At 45.0% G+C, this 17233-nt stretch overlaps 1 protein-coding gene across 3 annotated transcripts in view; it reads left to right on the top strand.

The window, feature by feature from the left end:
* Positions 1-17233, top strand: part of LOC112992073 (phosphatidylinositol 4-phosphate 5-kinase type-1 alpha) — a 30596-nt gene that overhangs the window by 5704 nt on the left and 7659 nt on the right. For 2 of the 3 annotated variants that reach the window (XM_064499087.1, XM_064499086.1), the window contains exons 2-12: positions 7589-7623; positions 8408-8497; positions 11112-11242; positions 11654-11771; positions 12005-12157; positions 13390-13689; positions 14306-14511; positions 15168-15251; positions 16237-16285; positions 16544-16628; positions 16954-17091. In XM_064499087.1, the coding sequence (XP_064355157.1) occupies positions 7589-7623; positions 8408-8497; positions 11112-11242; positions 11654-11771; positions 12005-12157; positions 13390-13689; positions 14306-14511; positions 15168-15251; positions 16237-16285; positions 16544-16628; positions 16954-17091 (1389 nt within the window). Of the gene's footprint in view, positions 1-5772; positions 7392-7588; positions 7624-8407; positions 8498-11111; positions 11243-11653; positions 11772-12004; positions 12158-13389; positions 13690-14305; positions 14512-15167; positions 15252-16236; positions 16286-16543; positions 16629-16953; positions 17092-17233 lie in introns of those variants that run through there. The other variant, XM_064499088.1, reaches the window with a different exon arrangement.

Genomic DNA, 17233 nt, shown 5'->3' with positions numbered 1-17233 from the left:
CTTGTTTAAAAAGCAGAGCGCTCCCAGGGCAGAAAGATACCTTACATCTGACCTAAATATTATTCTTCTGGAAAATGATTGTTTATCTTCCCCAAAATTAAGAACGCGGTGCAGCAGACTGAATCCTGATTCTGCAGACTGAATGCTAAATTCTGGTTTCTCTGTCACCAGCTCCCTCTGGGGTTGATTTTAGCAAGTCCCTTAACCTCTCAGCTTCGGCTCTTCTGTGGAATACAGGCTGTTTACATATTCTCTTCCTAGGGCTGCCACGAGGGCTCCTTAATATTTGTAGAGCAAGCTGAAAAAGGAATCCTTTAAGTGTTTATTGTAACGATTTGTATCCCTTAAGTAGCTCTGGTAGCCATAAACCTGCCTTTCAAATTCGTCAGCACCATGGAAAAAGTAGCAATTTTGTATTTCTTGAATAGCTATTGCTGTTGGGGGGCAGGGATCAGTTTAAATTTTGAATAGGTGAGATGTTTTTGTGGAAAGCTATAGTAATGCAGAGCTATAAAATCTATGGTCTTAGGCCAACTGCAGGATTAATTTTCAAATGGCAAAATCTTGTGTAAAGCAATTGTGCCAGAAGAGCCTGCTGTAAGCGAATAAGGGTCTCTCCAGCTTTTCTGCAGGTTACAGAGGAAGAATTTTCTATAAAATGTTCTAGAGAGTGTTCTCATCTGAGGACTCATTGATTCAGAGGTGCTAAATGCTTTCAACAAATATTGCAGTCTGCCACTGTCTTCTACTGGGAAACTTGAGATAACCTCCCCCCCCGGAGATGTTTTTGCTCTGAAGCATAAGGAAAAGCAATAAAATGAATACAGTGCAGGTCGGCATTTCGCTCGATTTTGTTAGCAGTGCTTAGCCATCGTTCTTCCACCCTTTTTTTCCCAGACTTTGCACTGAAGTATAAAGTAATTTTGCTTTATTTGTTCGTTGATGTTTTTATTATTATTATTTTGAATTGTGATTTTTGCAGTTCCAGGGTGTTCTTTGACTCCCAAGCAGTTCGATCATGAGGATCAAAGAGTTTGCACGCCCAGTCTGTCTCGAAGCCGGTATTTTGAACTGGGGGAGGAGAAAGGCATGGCTCAGGCCAAAGCGTTGGTATTATGAGAGGGATGGTGGGGGAAGAAATATGGAAGAGAGTCAGGAACAGATGCTAGATATTTCTAGCTCACTGTCCTTTTCTCAGGCCTCGTGCCCACTTCTGTCGTCTTCAGTTTCCACTGTTCAGCCCTACAGTCTGCCTACTCCACGTCTGTGGGCTGTTTCCATCCTTCTCTGCTGCTGAAACCATCACAGATACAAGTCTCATTTATTTGGCTAGCTGTGCGATAGGGGGATCTTGGAATTATATTGCTCTCCTTTCTTTCAAAGCTGTCTCGAGAACAGATGGAGATGTCGAGTTTGAGTTGCCACCTTCCTTGGGGTACCTACAAGAGGTTAATTGTCAAATCTAATTATTCACAAAGCTTTGATTACTGAGGTCATCTTTCAACTGAGTAACTGGTTTTGGTCAAGGACTTTGCTGTGCTGATCAGAAATGAAGTAAAATGGGTTTCTTCCCAGCCCTAGTCACTTATGTTGGTTTGTTTTGGATAAGAGCTCCCAAATAACTAGTTGCCATGAAGCATGGCTCTTCCTGGAATTGCTGAGATAACTGTTCCAGCCCCAAAACAAGGAGTCCAGGACTCCAGTGAGTTTACAGTGCTCATCTGCTAACATTAGCATTTAATCACGTTCCCAGACCTCTAGGTGATGAAGATGAAAACTCAAACCCATCTTTTTTGTACACTTTCTTCTCTTCTGCTCACCTTTGGTTGTATAGAGGCAGAGGGGCTGCCCATGCTTTCATCAGTCTCTAGATGTTGTCACACCTGGCCTCAGCTCTGTTTTGGGTACTCACAAAGTGCTGGTAACCTGGTGTAGTAGGGCAGTGTGATGAAGGGGGAGTGTGCTAGACTGAATGTTTTGGAAACGAGCTGGCCTGTTGGATAAAAAAGTTGCTTTATTTCTCTGTGGCTAGGTATGCTGACATCCTCAAAAAGCCTTTGGCAATTTGCTGGTGAAGAGAGCTTGAGGGAGGATTTACTATTTCTGCAAAGCAGCAAGAGGTGTCTAAATAAAATTACAAAGATTGTGCCTTACACATCTTTCTCTGGGCCTCTTCCCAATAAGTCACCGGCTTGCTGTTGTGGACACATTAGCAATACCCAGTAACTTTCGGAAATGTCTTGCCACATGCCTTCATCAACAAGCTCATAAAACAAGCGTATGAGAGAGGGAGAAGGATGCGCTAATCCAAAGCAGTAAAATCAGTCGTGCATACATCAACTGTGGCTGCTGACAGTTATCAAATGGTGGCAGGAAAAATAACTCTGGAAAGGAATCCGCAAAACGTAAGAATTCTTTATCTAGAAACTGAATCCACAACTCTCTCAGAGCAACTTTGATGCATTTGGTTTAACGTTCTTAACATAATTTATTGGGACAAATCCATTGATGCAGAGAGCTTCAGAATATTACTCACTACTTGGCCTTCTGGCCAAGATTAAGTGTCTGTAAGTGTTTTATCTTCCTCTGGAGGTCTGTGTTCTGCGTTGGCAGGGGCGGACTGAATGATCTAATGGGTTTTCTTCCATCTCCAGCTGCTATGATTAAGAGTGTTGGCTTAGACTTTTAGTTTAGGCTAGACTTGCACAGTTTTCCATAAGAGCTTCCTTGGAGAAGCAAATGAAACCCTTAGGCTCTTATCTCCTAGAGCTGTGGAAGAGGTTTTCATTGTGCGTGACCTCTGTTGCGCAAAGGTGGTGTGTTCAGAAGCGAAGCATTGTGGAAATAGGATTTCTTTTTATGTTTGTGTAACTTTCTGGACAAAAATATCTCCTGTTTCTTAGAGTAGCTGAAGTACCGATTCACTTGCAACAACTGCATAACCTTTTTGTTTTTTCCTTGTATAGATTTCAGCTTTTTGTGCTGCTCAGTGGTATCATTTCGAAGAGGTAGATGTATTGCATATATATGCTTGAAAAGCATGGTTTCTTCCTCTCCAGTAACCAGCAGTAAAATGCCACATAATATAACTGTCTTGGCTTTTGAGGACTGACAAAACTTGGTGTCCTTTTCTAAATAAGCTTAGTGTAAGGCTGCTGCTGCTCTCAACGAAAGCTGCTGTTTTATTGAAGTGTGTTGTGTAAGCGCTCTCCTGACATCTAAACAGCTTTGTGTATCTCTGTGTGCACCAGCAGGATTGTTCCAGCGGGGCTTTTTGCTTTCATTTCTGCCTGATTTGCACTTTGACAAAAAGAAGCATCTCTGCTATTTCCATTTGCAGCGACGGCCTTGGATTTGGGGGACTGATCCCAACAGGCTGTTTGGGGGATTCGCAGGCAGAAAAACGTGTGGGAGTATTTGTGTGCGGACAGCAAGTTGGACGTTTCTGGGAAGCCTCCAGCTTACTACGGTCTGCCAGTTAGTGTTCAGCAGACCTAATGTTTTGGACTCGCAGCAGACTTCTGTACATGTGCAGAAGCGTTCTTCAATGGCGCTGTGAAATGCAGGGAGAGTCCAAGAGAGAGAATCTTCCAAGTTTTGAGCATTAAGAGAGGACCTGTATGGGGAAAACCCAGCTGCCTCGTATCCGCAGAGGGTGCAGCCTCTCTTGTGCTGGCCATTTGTTTGGGCAAGATGAAATCCCAAAGTCAGGAGGAAGATTGAGGGAGAAGGGGAGGTGCATGGCAGTGTGATACGTTCTGGCGCTCGGCTTGTCGTGCTCGGCCCCTGGAGAGTTGAGCTGATGATGTGTTTGGGTGTGCTAACGTTTTCACTTTTTATTTTTGTCTAAAACATGAGGCGCAGCTAAAATCTGTCAGAGCAGCTCTGTTTAAAAATAGAGTGAAGCGGGTATTTGTCCTGGCTAAATCAAATTAGTGTGTGTGTTTGATAGAAAAAACGAGTTAAGTGAGGATCTGACCTGAATGTCTCGTTACATGCTCTTTTCAACAAAATGTTTGCCCAAACCATTTGACTAGGTGCCATCACCACAGCTTCTGTTTAGCTTTTATTGTAGTATTTATTTCATGGATGGTAAGAATATACTATCTGTGCTGGCTGAAAATAATCCAGGACAGCTAAGGCCAAAGGAAGGCAGACGGCTATTTACTTAGCTGTTTACTGGAAGCTGAATCAAGCTCGGAGGAATGCTCTGAAATTGTCCTTAGGGATTGGTCCCAGAATCATGAAAGAAAGAAAAAGGAAACTTTTGGGGACATAATGAATTCATTTTTGGACGTAATGAGTTTCTAACCCCGGTCTGTTCCCTTTGTCCTAAAGAGACCTGCCAGAATTAACTGTTTGGATCTCTTAACAGTGGCCAGTCTGGGTCAGAATGTTTTAATTTTATCTTAAAGATACATATAAACAGATCTAGAAGTATCAGGTTAAGCTTTTTTGAAATGATTTTGTTTTGTTGCTTTTATGCCATGGAATTTAACACCTTCACTTCTCCAAGCAGTGTGGAAAAAAATGTGTATTATTGGCCTTCAGTATTATTTCAGACTTATTATTTGCCTTCAATAATACAAAGAGGAAAAAGGGTGGAGATGCTAACTGACAGCTTTTCATATGGAAACCTCTGAGTTTTGTTCTGACCTCAGCTAGTGACACTTTCAATAACCAAGAAAGCTTGTGTTTGCAGGCAGTTCCAGCGCTTGCAGAGAGACGGGTAATACACCGGTCTGTAGCCGCAGTCGGGTCTTGGAGCTGCCCATCAGCTGCATATTCGTTCCTGCACTTGGAGTGTGAATAAGCGCTTTTGTCGTGGGCAAACAGGAATTGCCTCTTTCCCAATCAGCAGCAAACTCATCTGGAAAGCGGTGGGAGGGAGGGGTGCTTCCTGCCTCGGAAACGGGGTGTGTTGGGACCGGGACCGAGGCTTGTGACCGCATGCAGCGACTTTCCTTTGTTGACTAACTTTTTCTCATCGTCGGCCTCTGATTTAGAGGCGCTTTGGAGTTGCTTCCCAAATAATTATGTGAAAGAAGAGCTTTCTGCAGAATGAAAGTGATCTTTCTAGCAGGGAGGGAAGGAAAAAGAGGGGTAGGTGAAGTGGAGGCTCTCAGCGCTGCACTGATATGCTGTATGCTTTTGTTCAAATACTGCTCGAATCCTCTGTGCCCCTGGGATGCTAATTCTTTCAGCTGAGGCTTGTTTTATATTCTTTTAATATTTGTTGCGTGTGATTAAGGCAGTATGGCAGACTTGCTGCTGGGTCCGCTGATGAGAGCGCTGTAGTCAAATCCTCATGGAATACAAGTTTGTATGGAAGATGAAATATTAACACAGCTAATCTCCAAGGTGACGAGGCTGGTGGTGCTGCTTCAGGATTGCTTGAATCTTGGGGCTTTTGGAGGTCCTGATTTATGCAATCGCTTACTTGAAAAGGAAATGGGGTTTAATTGCTATTGAGCAGGTGTTGTGCTGTAATGCCTGGGACGTGTCCTCCCTCCCTGTGTCCCGATGGATCATGGCAAGTTCAAAAGCCTTGTGGCAAAGCAGTGTCCTGTGCTGGAAGGCGATGGAATCAGGCTTTATTGGTGTCTTATTAACACACTAAAACAGGGTGCTGACTTCTCCGAGCGGTAATAAACTGTGCAGAAGCTTCCTTCTGCTGGGAGATGCTCGCTGCTCCCAAATCTGTTCTGGTCTGTAACGAGGGGAAGGAAAGTAAGTGATTTATTGGGGCTCTTGTCTGGTGGGTAGCCTTGTTTGGGGCTTCCTGGCATGAGGATGGTAGGTCCGATGCTAGTGATACTCATGGCTTTGAGCTACTGTCTGCAGCGGACTTCGAGCAGGCCTGAGGTCTTGTCAAGATCCCCATCCAGACCAGAGTTCACCACTGAAGTAACAATGAAATCCCCCCAAATTTGAGCCCATAGAAATTCTGGGAGCATCAGATGTCCAACTGAGCAGTGGCAAAAGGTTGCAAGAGCTTGTGAGAGCCTGGCAAGGCCTTGGCAGCGCAGGCAGCTCCAACCAAGCGTGGAATTGCCCATCTGTTGCCCCGCCGGCCTGCGTAGCCACGAGCCGTTGCAAGCACGTGGAGCTGTGGCATCGGCGCCCGCTCTTTCTGCGGAGCACAGACTGTGTTTGCAAGGATGGGGACGGAGAGCCCGACGTGAGAAACTTCAAACCTAGAAATCAGAGCTTGTCAGGACAAACTTGCTTGTCTTTAAAGGGAGATCGGGAGGTGGTGAAAGATGGTTAAAGCCACACTTGCTTTGTTTAGCAAAAAAGCGTTTGTCACAGATTTTTCTTTCTTGTTTGCTTGTTTAATATGTATTGAAATGAGAACTTTGATCATTTGATAAGGGGATCAGAGGACTGCTGGATTTTGCTGTTAAGTACCTCTGTTCCTTTTGCTGAAATGCGATTTTTGTAGAGCTGTGGTGCTTGATGAAATCACAGTGTGAGTCTTTACACTGCCCGTAATACTCAAATCAAAGGGGCTTACTTCTCTGCTAAAGGAGTAGTGGATGGGTTCAGAGCTGCTGTAATGAAGTAATGGAGCAACGCTAAAAATCTGGTAAAACAATTACTGCATCTGTGGGAAAGAAACTCTCTGCTTACCCCTTGGTACGATGCGGGTGTCACCATTGGAGGGGAGGGAGCGGTTTTATAAGACTGTGGTCGTGGCTGCCGCATAAAGAATCTGCTGTTGTGTCTGAGACGGAAAAAATAAAGAGCCTGTCTGCCTTTTTTTGGACTGAGGGCAAAAAGCAAATGACTGTTTTATGCATCCTCCTGGTGAGGGCAGTGTCTCTGTCCTGCAAGTTCTTGGCCTTGCCAGTGCTGGTCTCCATCTGTCTGGTGGTTTTGCGGTATAGACAAACTTCGCAAAGGGTCAGCATCATGTAATTGCTTTTTTTTCCCTCCCATATCCAAAAGAAACCAAGACTGGAATCCAAGCTTAAAAGATACAAGCTAGTACATCATCTCAGTGTCATTTAACACCACTGTTGTCTGAAAGTTTCTGGGCTTGGTTTCAAGTGGAAGGCTTGATCTGGGCCTTTTACTAAAAGGTCCTGGAGATGAGTTCAGTATAAAGTGTGGTCACCTCTCCTGTAACACTGCAGAGCTTGACTGAAGAGTATTTGGCCCTCGCTGGATGCAGCAGTTCTAATTAATAGATGGCAGTAATTCTGCAAAGCTGTGTAACTCCATGGAAGTTGGGAAAGTTACTTCAGCTGATACCACCTCTGAATTTGGTCCTGCGTGTTCGTGCACAGCCCAAGAATTCCTGGAATCCAGCTGACCTGGGGAAAGCAGACGATAGCCAAAGGTTGTACTGTGGTATCGACACAAAACTGAGTTTGGATGGGCGAGTGGTAAGCGGAATAGCATTTCCTTGTGGCTTGACAAAAATTCTTGCTGCTGTAAGAGGAGAAGCTAGGGAGAAATCAAACGTGAGTCAGTGCTTTTTAGATGGTTTAAAACATTCAAACCAAAGCAGAATGTCAAGCTTTTTGGTGATGCGTAATAATGCATAATTTTTTTTCTAAGTGTGGCTTTATTGTTTTGACAGGATCATCTACTTTCAAGAAGTCACTCACCTCAGAGGTAAGTTCCTGATTGACAAGCTGGTGTATGTTCCCTAGCTAAGAGAATGCCCTCTAAGGTATGGCTCAAAATGCCTCCTTTCAGGCTTAAATATGAACGGAGCACAAGTAGCAGACCAGGCATTGGTAAGGTTGCAGTAAGGTGGAGAAGTTCGTTTGGGAAATGAGAGGATCTCTCCTTACAAGGAGAACCACCACTTAAAAATCCAGCTTATCCTGAAACTGAACACTACTTGTACCACCAAAACACTGAATAGGTACTCTGCCAAAAGCAAGAATTTCAGTTCATTTGGACCAAGAAACACCAGTGTGTTAAGCAGAAGGCAATGAGTCAGGCATGAATTGTCACGGGGCGCAAACTGAGGTGAAGGAAAGTATGGCAAGCAGTTGTGGTTGGTCTGAACTCAGAGACAGTCCATTTATGATGCTGGTGATGAGGAAAAAATAAAACAAAACCCCAGACTCCTTCCTTGTATAAGAGCAAACCCAGATGGTCTTACATGAAGATATTTCTCCACTTAGTTTCCAGGCCTGAATCATATAGGAGAAGCCAGTCAGTTCTTTGAAAGCCTTTTAATGCCATTGTATTTCTGAAGATGAGCCTATATGGTATCCTCCTCCTTTCACATGCATGTAGGGACCTGGGGCTTCAGTAGCATGCACTTCACAGTTTCCATCTTTGAGAATAGCAAAGTTATGCCATGTGGTTCTGGGCAGACATAGGCCTCTAAGACACTGTTTTTCTTTAAATTCTTAGTTCTTACTATCTTTCTCTGCCATCCTAGATGCCAGGTTCTTCTGGACAGCCGGGCTCACAGACAATAAAGAAGGGGCATAGAGGAGTGGATTCCACAGGGGAGACTACCTATAAAAAGGTGGGTTGCCTCTTGCACAACTCATCTAAACGTCCTTCTCCTGTTTGCAACACAAATGCTGCCCAGAACACCAGCGTGTCTGGCGAGGTTCAGCATTAGGTGGTGGGTAACGCCTGTGAGTTGCTGAAGATGATCTCAAAGGGAGCACAGCCTTCCAAGCGTGAAAAATCAAAGGACTGAGTGTGTACTTCGCAGACAGCTTCTCTGCTGTAGCCTTCTAAAGAGGGAATTATTTTTAAACTTTGCCCATTAGCAACACTTCTTAGGCCTCTTCTGATTTACTGGGTGCTTTCTGGGCACAATAGCTTCTACAGATCTTGTGGCATTACTGGAATTTGCTTGACAAAGGGGAGTTTGTCTGTGTGGGTTTTTTTTTTTTTTTAACAAGCCTGTAAATGTGGGTATTTTGTGGATGCTCCTTCCAGGTTGTTGGACTTCATCGGGATGTGCCAACTTTCTCTGAAATGAGATTAGTTTTAGGGTACGTTTTAAATGGATAGTGATTTGGCACAGGCATTTCATTGCTTTACGTAAGTGCAGCTTCTGGTCTGAAATCTCTAATCCAGATGTACTTACGTACCTATCTGTTAAGGGATTGGAGTGAATGGGAGGAATTCAACTGGTGTTTCTACAGAAGCTGGCTTTTGTTATAGCGCCTTTTGAAATTGCTCGTGTCTTTAAGTTTGGAATCTGGCTTCCAGTTTCCCAGCAAGTTCAGAGGTAGAAAGTTGACAGCAGCATTAGTAGAGAGAAGATAAAAGCCAATATAAATGCCTGAAATGCTTGCTTGCAAGGATCTCAGAAACCTGGTGGGACACTACATGGGGTTTATCTGGCAACGAAACTAATGGACAGTCTGTCCTTTTTCACCCTCTGCTTTTCCAGAGGTCGTAAGTTGTTTTTATAATTCTTTGCTGTGTAAAAGCAATTGTAAACAGGCAGCCAGCTGCTCTGCTGATCTTGCTGGCTAATAGAAGAGAAAAATACTTGTTCCTTGGCAACCTGACCCTGTGGGCCTGTGTTCACAAAAAAGGGAGCAATGCTGTGCTGTGTTCATAACTTAGGTTTCTCAACAGTAGGACTGTCCTTGGGGCTTAAGTACGACTAGGTGGGCTGAGCATGCTGAACTCAGATCTCAGTTTGCAAGTGACTTCAGCCTGAAGAGAGTTAAGGAAGGAAAGCGTAATCAAACTCTGCTTCCTTCCCCAGCAAATACTGAAGTAAAACAGATAGCTGAAGTAAAAAAGGATGTTGTCTGATGACAAGGTGGGGTTGCAGCAAGTTTTCATTGCTCTCTTCAGGTAACCATAAGCAGATCTTATAGCTATGATAGGAAAGAAACAGTTAAGTGTCCATTTCACAAGGTTTCATGGAGAATGCGTGTCTGGGAAAAAGCGTGAAATATTTATCCCTCAAATCTGGTCTCAGATGCTGAGATATCCCTCTGTTGCCAAATGCTTTGATCTACAGTGATTTCTTGCATGTGGTAGGGGGCTGAGCTTTGTTTAGCTTGAGGAAAGACACAAGCTATTTGGATCATGAGCCCTGGATCTTGTTCTGGACTCAGTTGCTTTATGTATAAGCCAAGTGAAATATCCACAAGCTGCAGCGCACAAATCCAACTTGCACCTGCTCTGCAGCCTCAACATTTCCAGCAGGCTTTGCAGCAGAGTTCATGTCTCCATGCTCAGGGAATTAATATTAGAGGTGTTGAGCAGGTCTTAGCTGGCTGTGCAGGGAAGGACAGCCCATAGCATGAGCTGGATCAAGGCATGTCTCTGGTCTGAGAAGAGATCCTGTGCTTTATAGACAGAAGAGGACTTCTTGATGTAAGTAGCTGTTACAAGAACCCAGCCCTATGTTGTTCTTGGACAGTCCATGCAGAGGATGCAGGAGCGGGATTCGTGTCTTTGCTTCTCCTTATTTTAAAATGACAGTGAGCCGTTTAGTGTTAAAGAACCACAGTCTAGCAAAAGAGTCAAACAGAGGGATGACATAATGCTGGAGCAGAAGTGTGTTGTGTGCTGGCCATGTGGCCCTGTTGAAGACCTGAGTCTGTGCCCAAGCTGAAGAATGTCAAACTTTGAACCATGTCATCCCAAGACCTGGCAGACCAAGGTGACAGGAAGCCTGTTTTATTTTCAGAGGAGGCACAAGATAACCTGTCCCTGGATATCTTCTCCCTCTGACTGTAGGATGTTGAGATGAGCACGGTGGGAGGAGGAAATCCAGTCTTTGGAGGACCAGCTGCATGGTGATTCCAGTCAACTCTGCCACCCAGAGCAGAAGAATCAAGTAGGATGTGGTCAGGGATGTAGACAGGTTCCTGGGTGAATAGGATATTCCCTAGTTTGGCAGCACCTTCAACATCTTGTCGTCACAGCTTACTTATGTCTAGTCATTTGTGCACGCTTTTCAAACTGCTATGGGACAAGGCAGCCAAAGTGATGTTAGTCAATGAGAAAAAATAAAAGAAGCCGGTGCCAGTAGGTGTAAAATACCCTAGCTGACTTAAACTTGTGGCTCTTTTTCCTTCTCTCGAAACTCTGCTCATACCTGTTGGCAATATGCTGCTCCACGTCATGTCTAACTCATTTGTTTCCTGCCCCACCAGACAACCTCATCTGCCTTGAAAGGTGCCATTCAGCTGGGCATTACACACACAGTTGGAAGCTTGAGCACCAAACCTGAAAGAGATGTTCTCATGCAAGATTTCTACGTAGTAGAAAGTATTTTCTTCCCAAGGTCAGTGCTTGTGTTCTCCTCTCTGCTGTACTTGGTGGTGAGCAGCAGCACTAGTTCCTAACCCTACTTGCGTGTTAGGAAGCAGCACCAAACTCGAACAGTTGACCCAGGTGTGAGCACAGCTTTCCTGAGCAGAGCTGCTGAACGTACTGCTTACAGATCAGCTCTGGTTCCTGTCTGCTGTCTTCTGTTTCTGAAGAACCCCAGCTCTTCCCTGTACATGACAGACCATTGGTTGTGTGAACAAATGCCAGTTTGCTTTTGTGTGTGCCTAGATGTGTCCCTTTTGGGTGGGTGCTTTCTAGCCTTTGGGTATGTTAAAGCCAGCCAGTGGGTGATCACTTCTGGGGCAGTCTCTTAAGAAGCCTTTCAGATACCAATACTTGTGTGTGTGCTTCTCCCTTTGATCAGTGAAGGGAGTAACCTGACCCCAGCTCATCACTACAATGACTTCCGGTTCAAAACCTATGCTCCAGTGGCATTTCGCTATTTCCGGGAGCTGTTTGGGATCCGACCGGATGACTATCTGGTATGTTGTTGGTTGGGCTAGGTTCCATTTCGTTGCATGTTCTGTGACTGGTGGCTTGTCCTCTTCTGCCCTGTCAGTGCCATGGAGTGCTGTGTGGCCCCATGGCAAGCATGGCGGTGGATGCTGCCTATGTCCCTAGGGTTTGCCTCTGTTAATGTTTAAAAGGAAGAGCCTGTGCACTCAGGTTTCCTGTTGATCTTTCACCTCTGCTTTTCTCATCCTGTCTTCCTCAGTACTCGCTGTGCAATGATCCACTCATTGAACTTTCAAACTCTGGGGCCAGTGGATCCCTCTTCTACGTATCCAGCGATGATGAGTTTATCATCAAAACCGTTCAGCACAAAGAGGCAGAGTTCTTGCAGAAGCTGCTACCTGGCTACTACATGGTAAGTCACTTGGGTGAGGCTTCCTCCGCAAGCTAGGAGAGGGGTCCCCGAAGGCACGAACAGGACAGATGTTGCTGCGTATTGCCTGGTAGATGCGTGTGGAGGTTTGATCTGTGCCTCAGCTGATCGAGAGTAGCTGTGCAAAGCTGGGTGCCAGTCCTTCTTCCGTCTCAACTGCCCAGTGACAACGGTGACAAAGACGGTTGCTGAGTAACACAGGCTACCTGGGTATCACAAGTCTTGCGCGCTGCGCAGAAGTCTTGCACTACACCTTGCAACTTGGACTCTTTTGGAGGCTTGCGGGCTGCTTTGTGACCAACCGTGAACTGCTTATTGCTGCCTCGAGGTAGTTGCCGCACAGAGTCACGCCCGTGGTACTTTGTCTTGCAAAGCTGCACTTCTGTTTCCCTTCCCCTTCTCGGGCCTATACTTGGGTCTGTCTGCAAAGATGAAGTATCCTGTTGATGAACTCTGATTTTAAGTTTCTATATATAGAGGCAGCAGCTTTGGGAATAAAGGCATGTTAATTTTATAAATGTGGTTACAGCAAAAAAAGGCCTTCTCAGTCCTGGAGCAAAATCAGATCCCACCCTGAAATGTAATATGTGTGTGATTTGACTGTTCTGTTTTCGTGTCCAGCCAGGCCCTTATAAGCCACCTCTGTGAATGGGAATCTAGCCAGGAGATATCCTTAATTTACAGAAGTGCCTTGGAATTTTTAATGCTGTCGGGGTTGCTAGCTGAATTCCCTAAACTGCTTCTGGACCCACAAGTATTTTTGCTTTGATTGTATCCCAGAACCACATTGTTTTTCTTCAAAATTCTGTCTAGTGTCTTCTGCACCCATCAGTTTTAGATCAATCCCTATCCTAATATACTTAGCTTGACCTAAGTGCCAAATTTAAAAAAGCTAAGCACAAAACCATCCTCTACCCTGAAGATTCCCTGGCTTAGCCTCTGGCAGGTGATTGTGTGAGTGAGCAACAAATTCCTTTTGCATTTATGAGCTTTATCTGAACCATTCAGCTTTGCAAAGAAGTTGTTAATAACTGTAGGCATCACCCATCTGTTCCCTGTGTTCACCTTGCCTCTTGGCTTCTTTGGCAATTGCTTGAACTCCTTGCCAGCTGTGTTTCAATGTAGAGGCACAAGAAGGAGCAAATAACTCCTCAAACTGGCACGTGAATCACCAGAATGGCTTTGAAAACGTTTCTGTCTCTTTGGCATTTCAGAACTTGAACCAGAACCCAAGGACGCTGCTGCCAAAGTTCTACGGCTTGTACTGTGTCCAGGCTGGGGGCAAGAACATCCGCATTGTCGTGATGAACAACCTGCTGCCACGCTCTGTGAAAATGCACCTCAAGTATGACCTGAAGGGCTCCACTTACAAACGCCGAGCATCCCAGAAGGAGCGGGAGAAGGTCTTCCCAACCTACAAGGACCTGGATTTTATGCAGGATATCCCTGATGGCCTGTTTTTAGACTCTGACATGTATAATGCTTTGTGCAAAACATTACAGAGAGACTGTTTGGTAAGTGAGGGGCAGTGTGGAGAGTTCTTTCCCTTTCCTGAGCCTTTCCCAAGAAAAGTGGGCAGCAGCCACCATCCTTGCAGCCTCTGCCTGGGGTGTTAACTAGAGAACTCTCTCTTTTATTTTTATTTATTTATTTATTTTGTGTGGGTGGTGGTGGCAGTGGCATGGACAAAAAACAGGACCTGGAGCACAGTTTGCTTCCATGTTTCCAATCTGAATTAAGCTCAGCGCAGCCTCTAGAGGGAGAGGAAGCAGTCTCTTCCCTCCCTCTGCCAAGATTGTGCTCTGGAGTAGGGCAAGATTCTGGGAGAGGGGCAGGATTGCTGGACTGAGTCCAGTTTCAAGTTCTGAACTGCCTTTGGGTAGCTGTGCAGAAGTCAGTGTCTTCTAGCTTGGATCCCCGTCTGCACAAGAAGAGTAACAGTGGCTTTCCTGTAACCCTTTTTGGCACCTATAGATGAGCTGGGTGTGCACAAGCTGCGGATTAAAAGCCATCCCCTCAGTATACTCTGGGCTCTCAGCAAAAATGCTGACTACGCTTGTGAAACCATCTGCTCCGACAGTTTCCCTGGGTTTGCAATACTGAATAAGCCTTTGTTGACTTCCTGCCCAGGTCCTGCAGAGTTTTAAAATCATGGATTACAGTTTGCTTGTGGCAATACATAACATTGATCAGGCACAGAGAGAGCACGCGATGGCAGATGGGACATCCCAGACTGATACACGACGACCAGCTGCCCAGAAGGCCCTCTATTCCACAGCCATGGAGTCTATCCAAGGAGAGGCCCGGCGAGGTGGCACCATAGAAACTGATGACCAGTAAGTCTGTGTTGGTGTTGCTGCTCCATTATTGTGAGGAGTGAGGGGTAAAATCTAAGCTTGGCTAATGAAGACCAAATTTAGATGCAGAGTGGGCTGTATATGATTGCTGTCGCACTGGGCAGAGGTCTTGATGTCATTACTTTTCATACGAAGCATTTGGCTTCAATTCCTCTTCCGTAATATACAGAATGCTTTCTGGATTTCCAGGTGGCTTTTGAGTTGTCTCTGCCCAATGGTTATTTGCAGCTTTGAACAATTATTTCCATCCCTCTCTGAGGCATAGTAATTGCCTTGCTGGACTAACGGCCCATAAAGTCCAGCTGCCATCTTCAGTGTGGACAGTAGTAGATGCACTTACTGCTTCTTCATCTCTTCTCATGGGCGAGTTGGGATTAATCAATCCTCATCTACAATAAAATCGGCATACAGAGGGAAAAGGGGATCAGTTCTTAAGAGGTTTAGCTAACTTACCAAAATAGCATTTTGCTTTGACTTGTCTTCCCCAATTTGTTAGCTCAACAGTAGGTGCCTCCTGCACGTTGACACCTGTTAAATAGCTAAATAACACAGTACTCGGCCCATGCCAGGCCGCATGAGAGAGGCAGCGGGGTGTGAAAATACTGTTTCATGTTTTTTGCCCTGCCCTTTTCTAGGATGGGAGGCATTCCAGCCCGCAACGCAAAGGGGGAGAGACTGCTTCTGTACATTGGCATCATTGATGTGTTGCAGTCCTACAGGTAAGAAACCTTTAATGACAGCTGTGTATTACCAAAGGGTGAAGTTCCACTTTACAGCATCGTTTGCCCTTGCTTTGGGCATCAAGATTGGCTTTCAAGAAATAGTTCAGACACAAATAAACTTTTTTTTTATTGACCACCTTAATTTCTTTTTTTGTTTGATGTTGGCATTTTGGGATCACTTTGTGGGTCTTATTTACTGTGTTTACTTCAGGTTCCCAGAATAGATTTATTCTCATTAAGTTTTTTTCTGTGCTGTGGTTATTGTATACAGGGAGTGTGCAGGAAGTGGCAAGGAAAAAAATAGGTGGTGGCCTAAAACGGCTATAACCACTCCTCTGTGTGAAACAAAAAATAGCTGCAAGACTTTATTTCTATTAAAATGCAAAATGTGCAAGGTTACATACGTAAAGTCCCTGTCAAAGTCACTGCAAGTTAACTGCCCATGTTAACTCTGCCTGTGAAACTCTCCCCTTGGGTATCTTGCCCTGAAACACTGAAGCTGTGGTTTCATGAGATGTGAAGGGCTGATCTTATGGCCATAAGGGGCAGGACTTGTTCTGCTCCAACTCTCCTTCTCTCTCAGCTTGTGCTGACTCCGTTGCTTTTTGGACCTGCCTTCAGTGTCACTTGATTCACTCACCCAGCGAAGATGGGACAGTTTTCTACTGAATTAATGAGCTCTCAGAAGGGTGCGGTGAGGAAAGCTGGTATAAGGGAAGTGTGGGACTGAATGGCAGGGTAAGGAGAGCAAAACCACCCACCTTGTGAGAGTGTGCAGGTATGGCCAGAGATCAGTCCAGGTGTCTGTGGAACAGTCTTGGAGAAATGGGGTAATTAAGAGAATCTAAAGCCAAAATAATTAGTAGTTTGGGATGTGTCTGCGACTGTGGTCAGAAGCCAGGCTTGGCACTGAGTGAGCATGATACAATGCAGATTATGGAGACCTGGGGTTAAAATTGTTCTTAATCCTCTCCTTTGTCAGATTTATCAAGAAGTTGGAGCACTCTTGGAAAGCCCTTGTACATGACGGAGTAAGTAACAAAAATACGCCTTCTAACTTTCAGCAGTAATACCAATGTCTCTTTAAACTGTCTCCTGTTCTTGGTCCTTCTGGGCGTAGGATCCTGCGTTTTAAAGGCATGTCTGTGGTTGCCCCTTTACATAAAAGGAATACTTTCTAGGTACCCTCAAAAACGTGGGTGTTAGTAGTATTGTTCATCTACATCAACAAGTTGAACACCTGTTAATTCAGATTTGCACATTAATGTTTGTCCCTTGGACTTTCTTAGGACACTGTATCTGTGCACAGACCCAGCTTCTATGCGGAAAGGTTCCAAAGGTTCATGTGCAACACAGCGTTCAAGAAAATACCATGTAAGTACCTCTGTGCAGAGGCACCCCCACAATTGCTTCTGGTTCAATTCTGCTTCTCCCTGCTCGGCAGCTGTGGTTTGGGAAGATGAATGACAACATGTAAGAGCTTTTGGAAGTCCTTGTGCTGCGTCACCTCTTGCTTCCTCCTAGTTTGTTCTTGCCACACAGATGTGACCTTACAGGAGCTGTTTCATCATTTAGCATGTTCCTTCAGAGCACAGCACTTATGTCAGACTCTGTCACTGAAAAGTTGCTGTGTTGGGTCTTTTACTCCTTCCTGAGAAGAATGCATTAGTAAAGTGCTGTCTTGGCTTTTGTCTTTAAGTAAAGCCTTCTCCTTCTAAGAAGAGCCGGTCTGGCACAACAGTTCCTCGGAGGAGCTGTCAAGGAGGAGCGCCTTCCCTGTCACACATGTCATACGAGACAAAAGCACAAGTAACAACAGAGGTGGATGTGGAACAAGGTTGGTGCCTGGACTTAAACAAACAAAAACAACAAAAAGCTCTTTTTAAGCTTGTATTTGTCATCAAAGCTTGCTGCCTCCTGCACTGGGCAAGACACCTCCCTGTTGTTTTGTAGACTTGCTAGGCGACCTGTTTTCTGGG

The sequence above is a fragment of the Dromaius novaehollandiae genome, chromosome 29 (genome assembly GCF_036370855.1).
Source record: "Dromaius novaehollandiae isolate bDroNov1 chromosome 29, bDroNov1.hap1, whole genome shotgun sequence".
Lineage (NCBI taxonomy): Eukaryota > Metazoa > Chordata > Aves > Casuariiformes > Dromaiidae > Dromaius > Dromaius novaehollandiae.
Note: the sequence above shows the minus strand (reverse complement) of the source record. Positions and strands in the feature narration are given on the sequence as shown.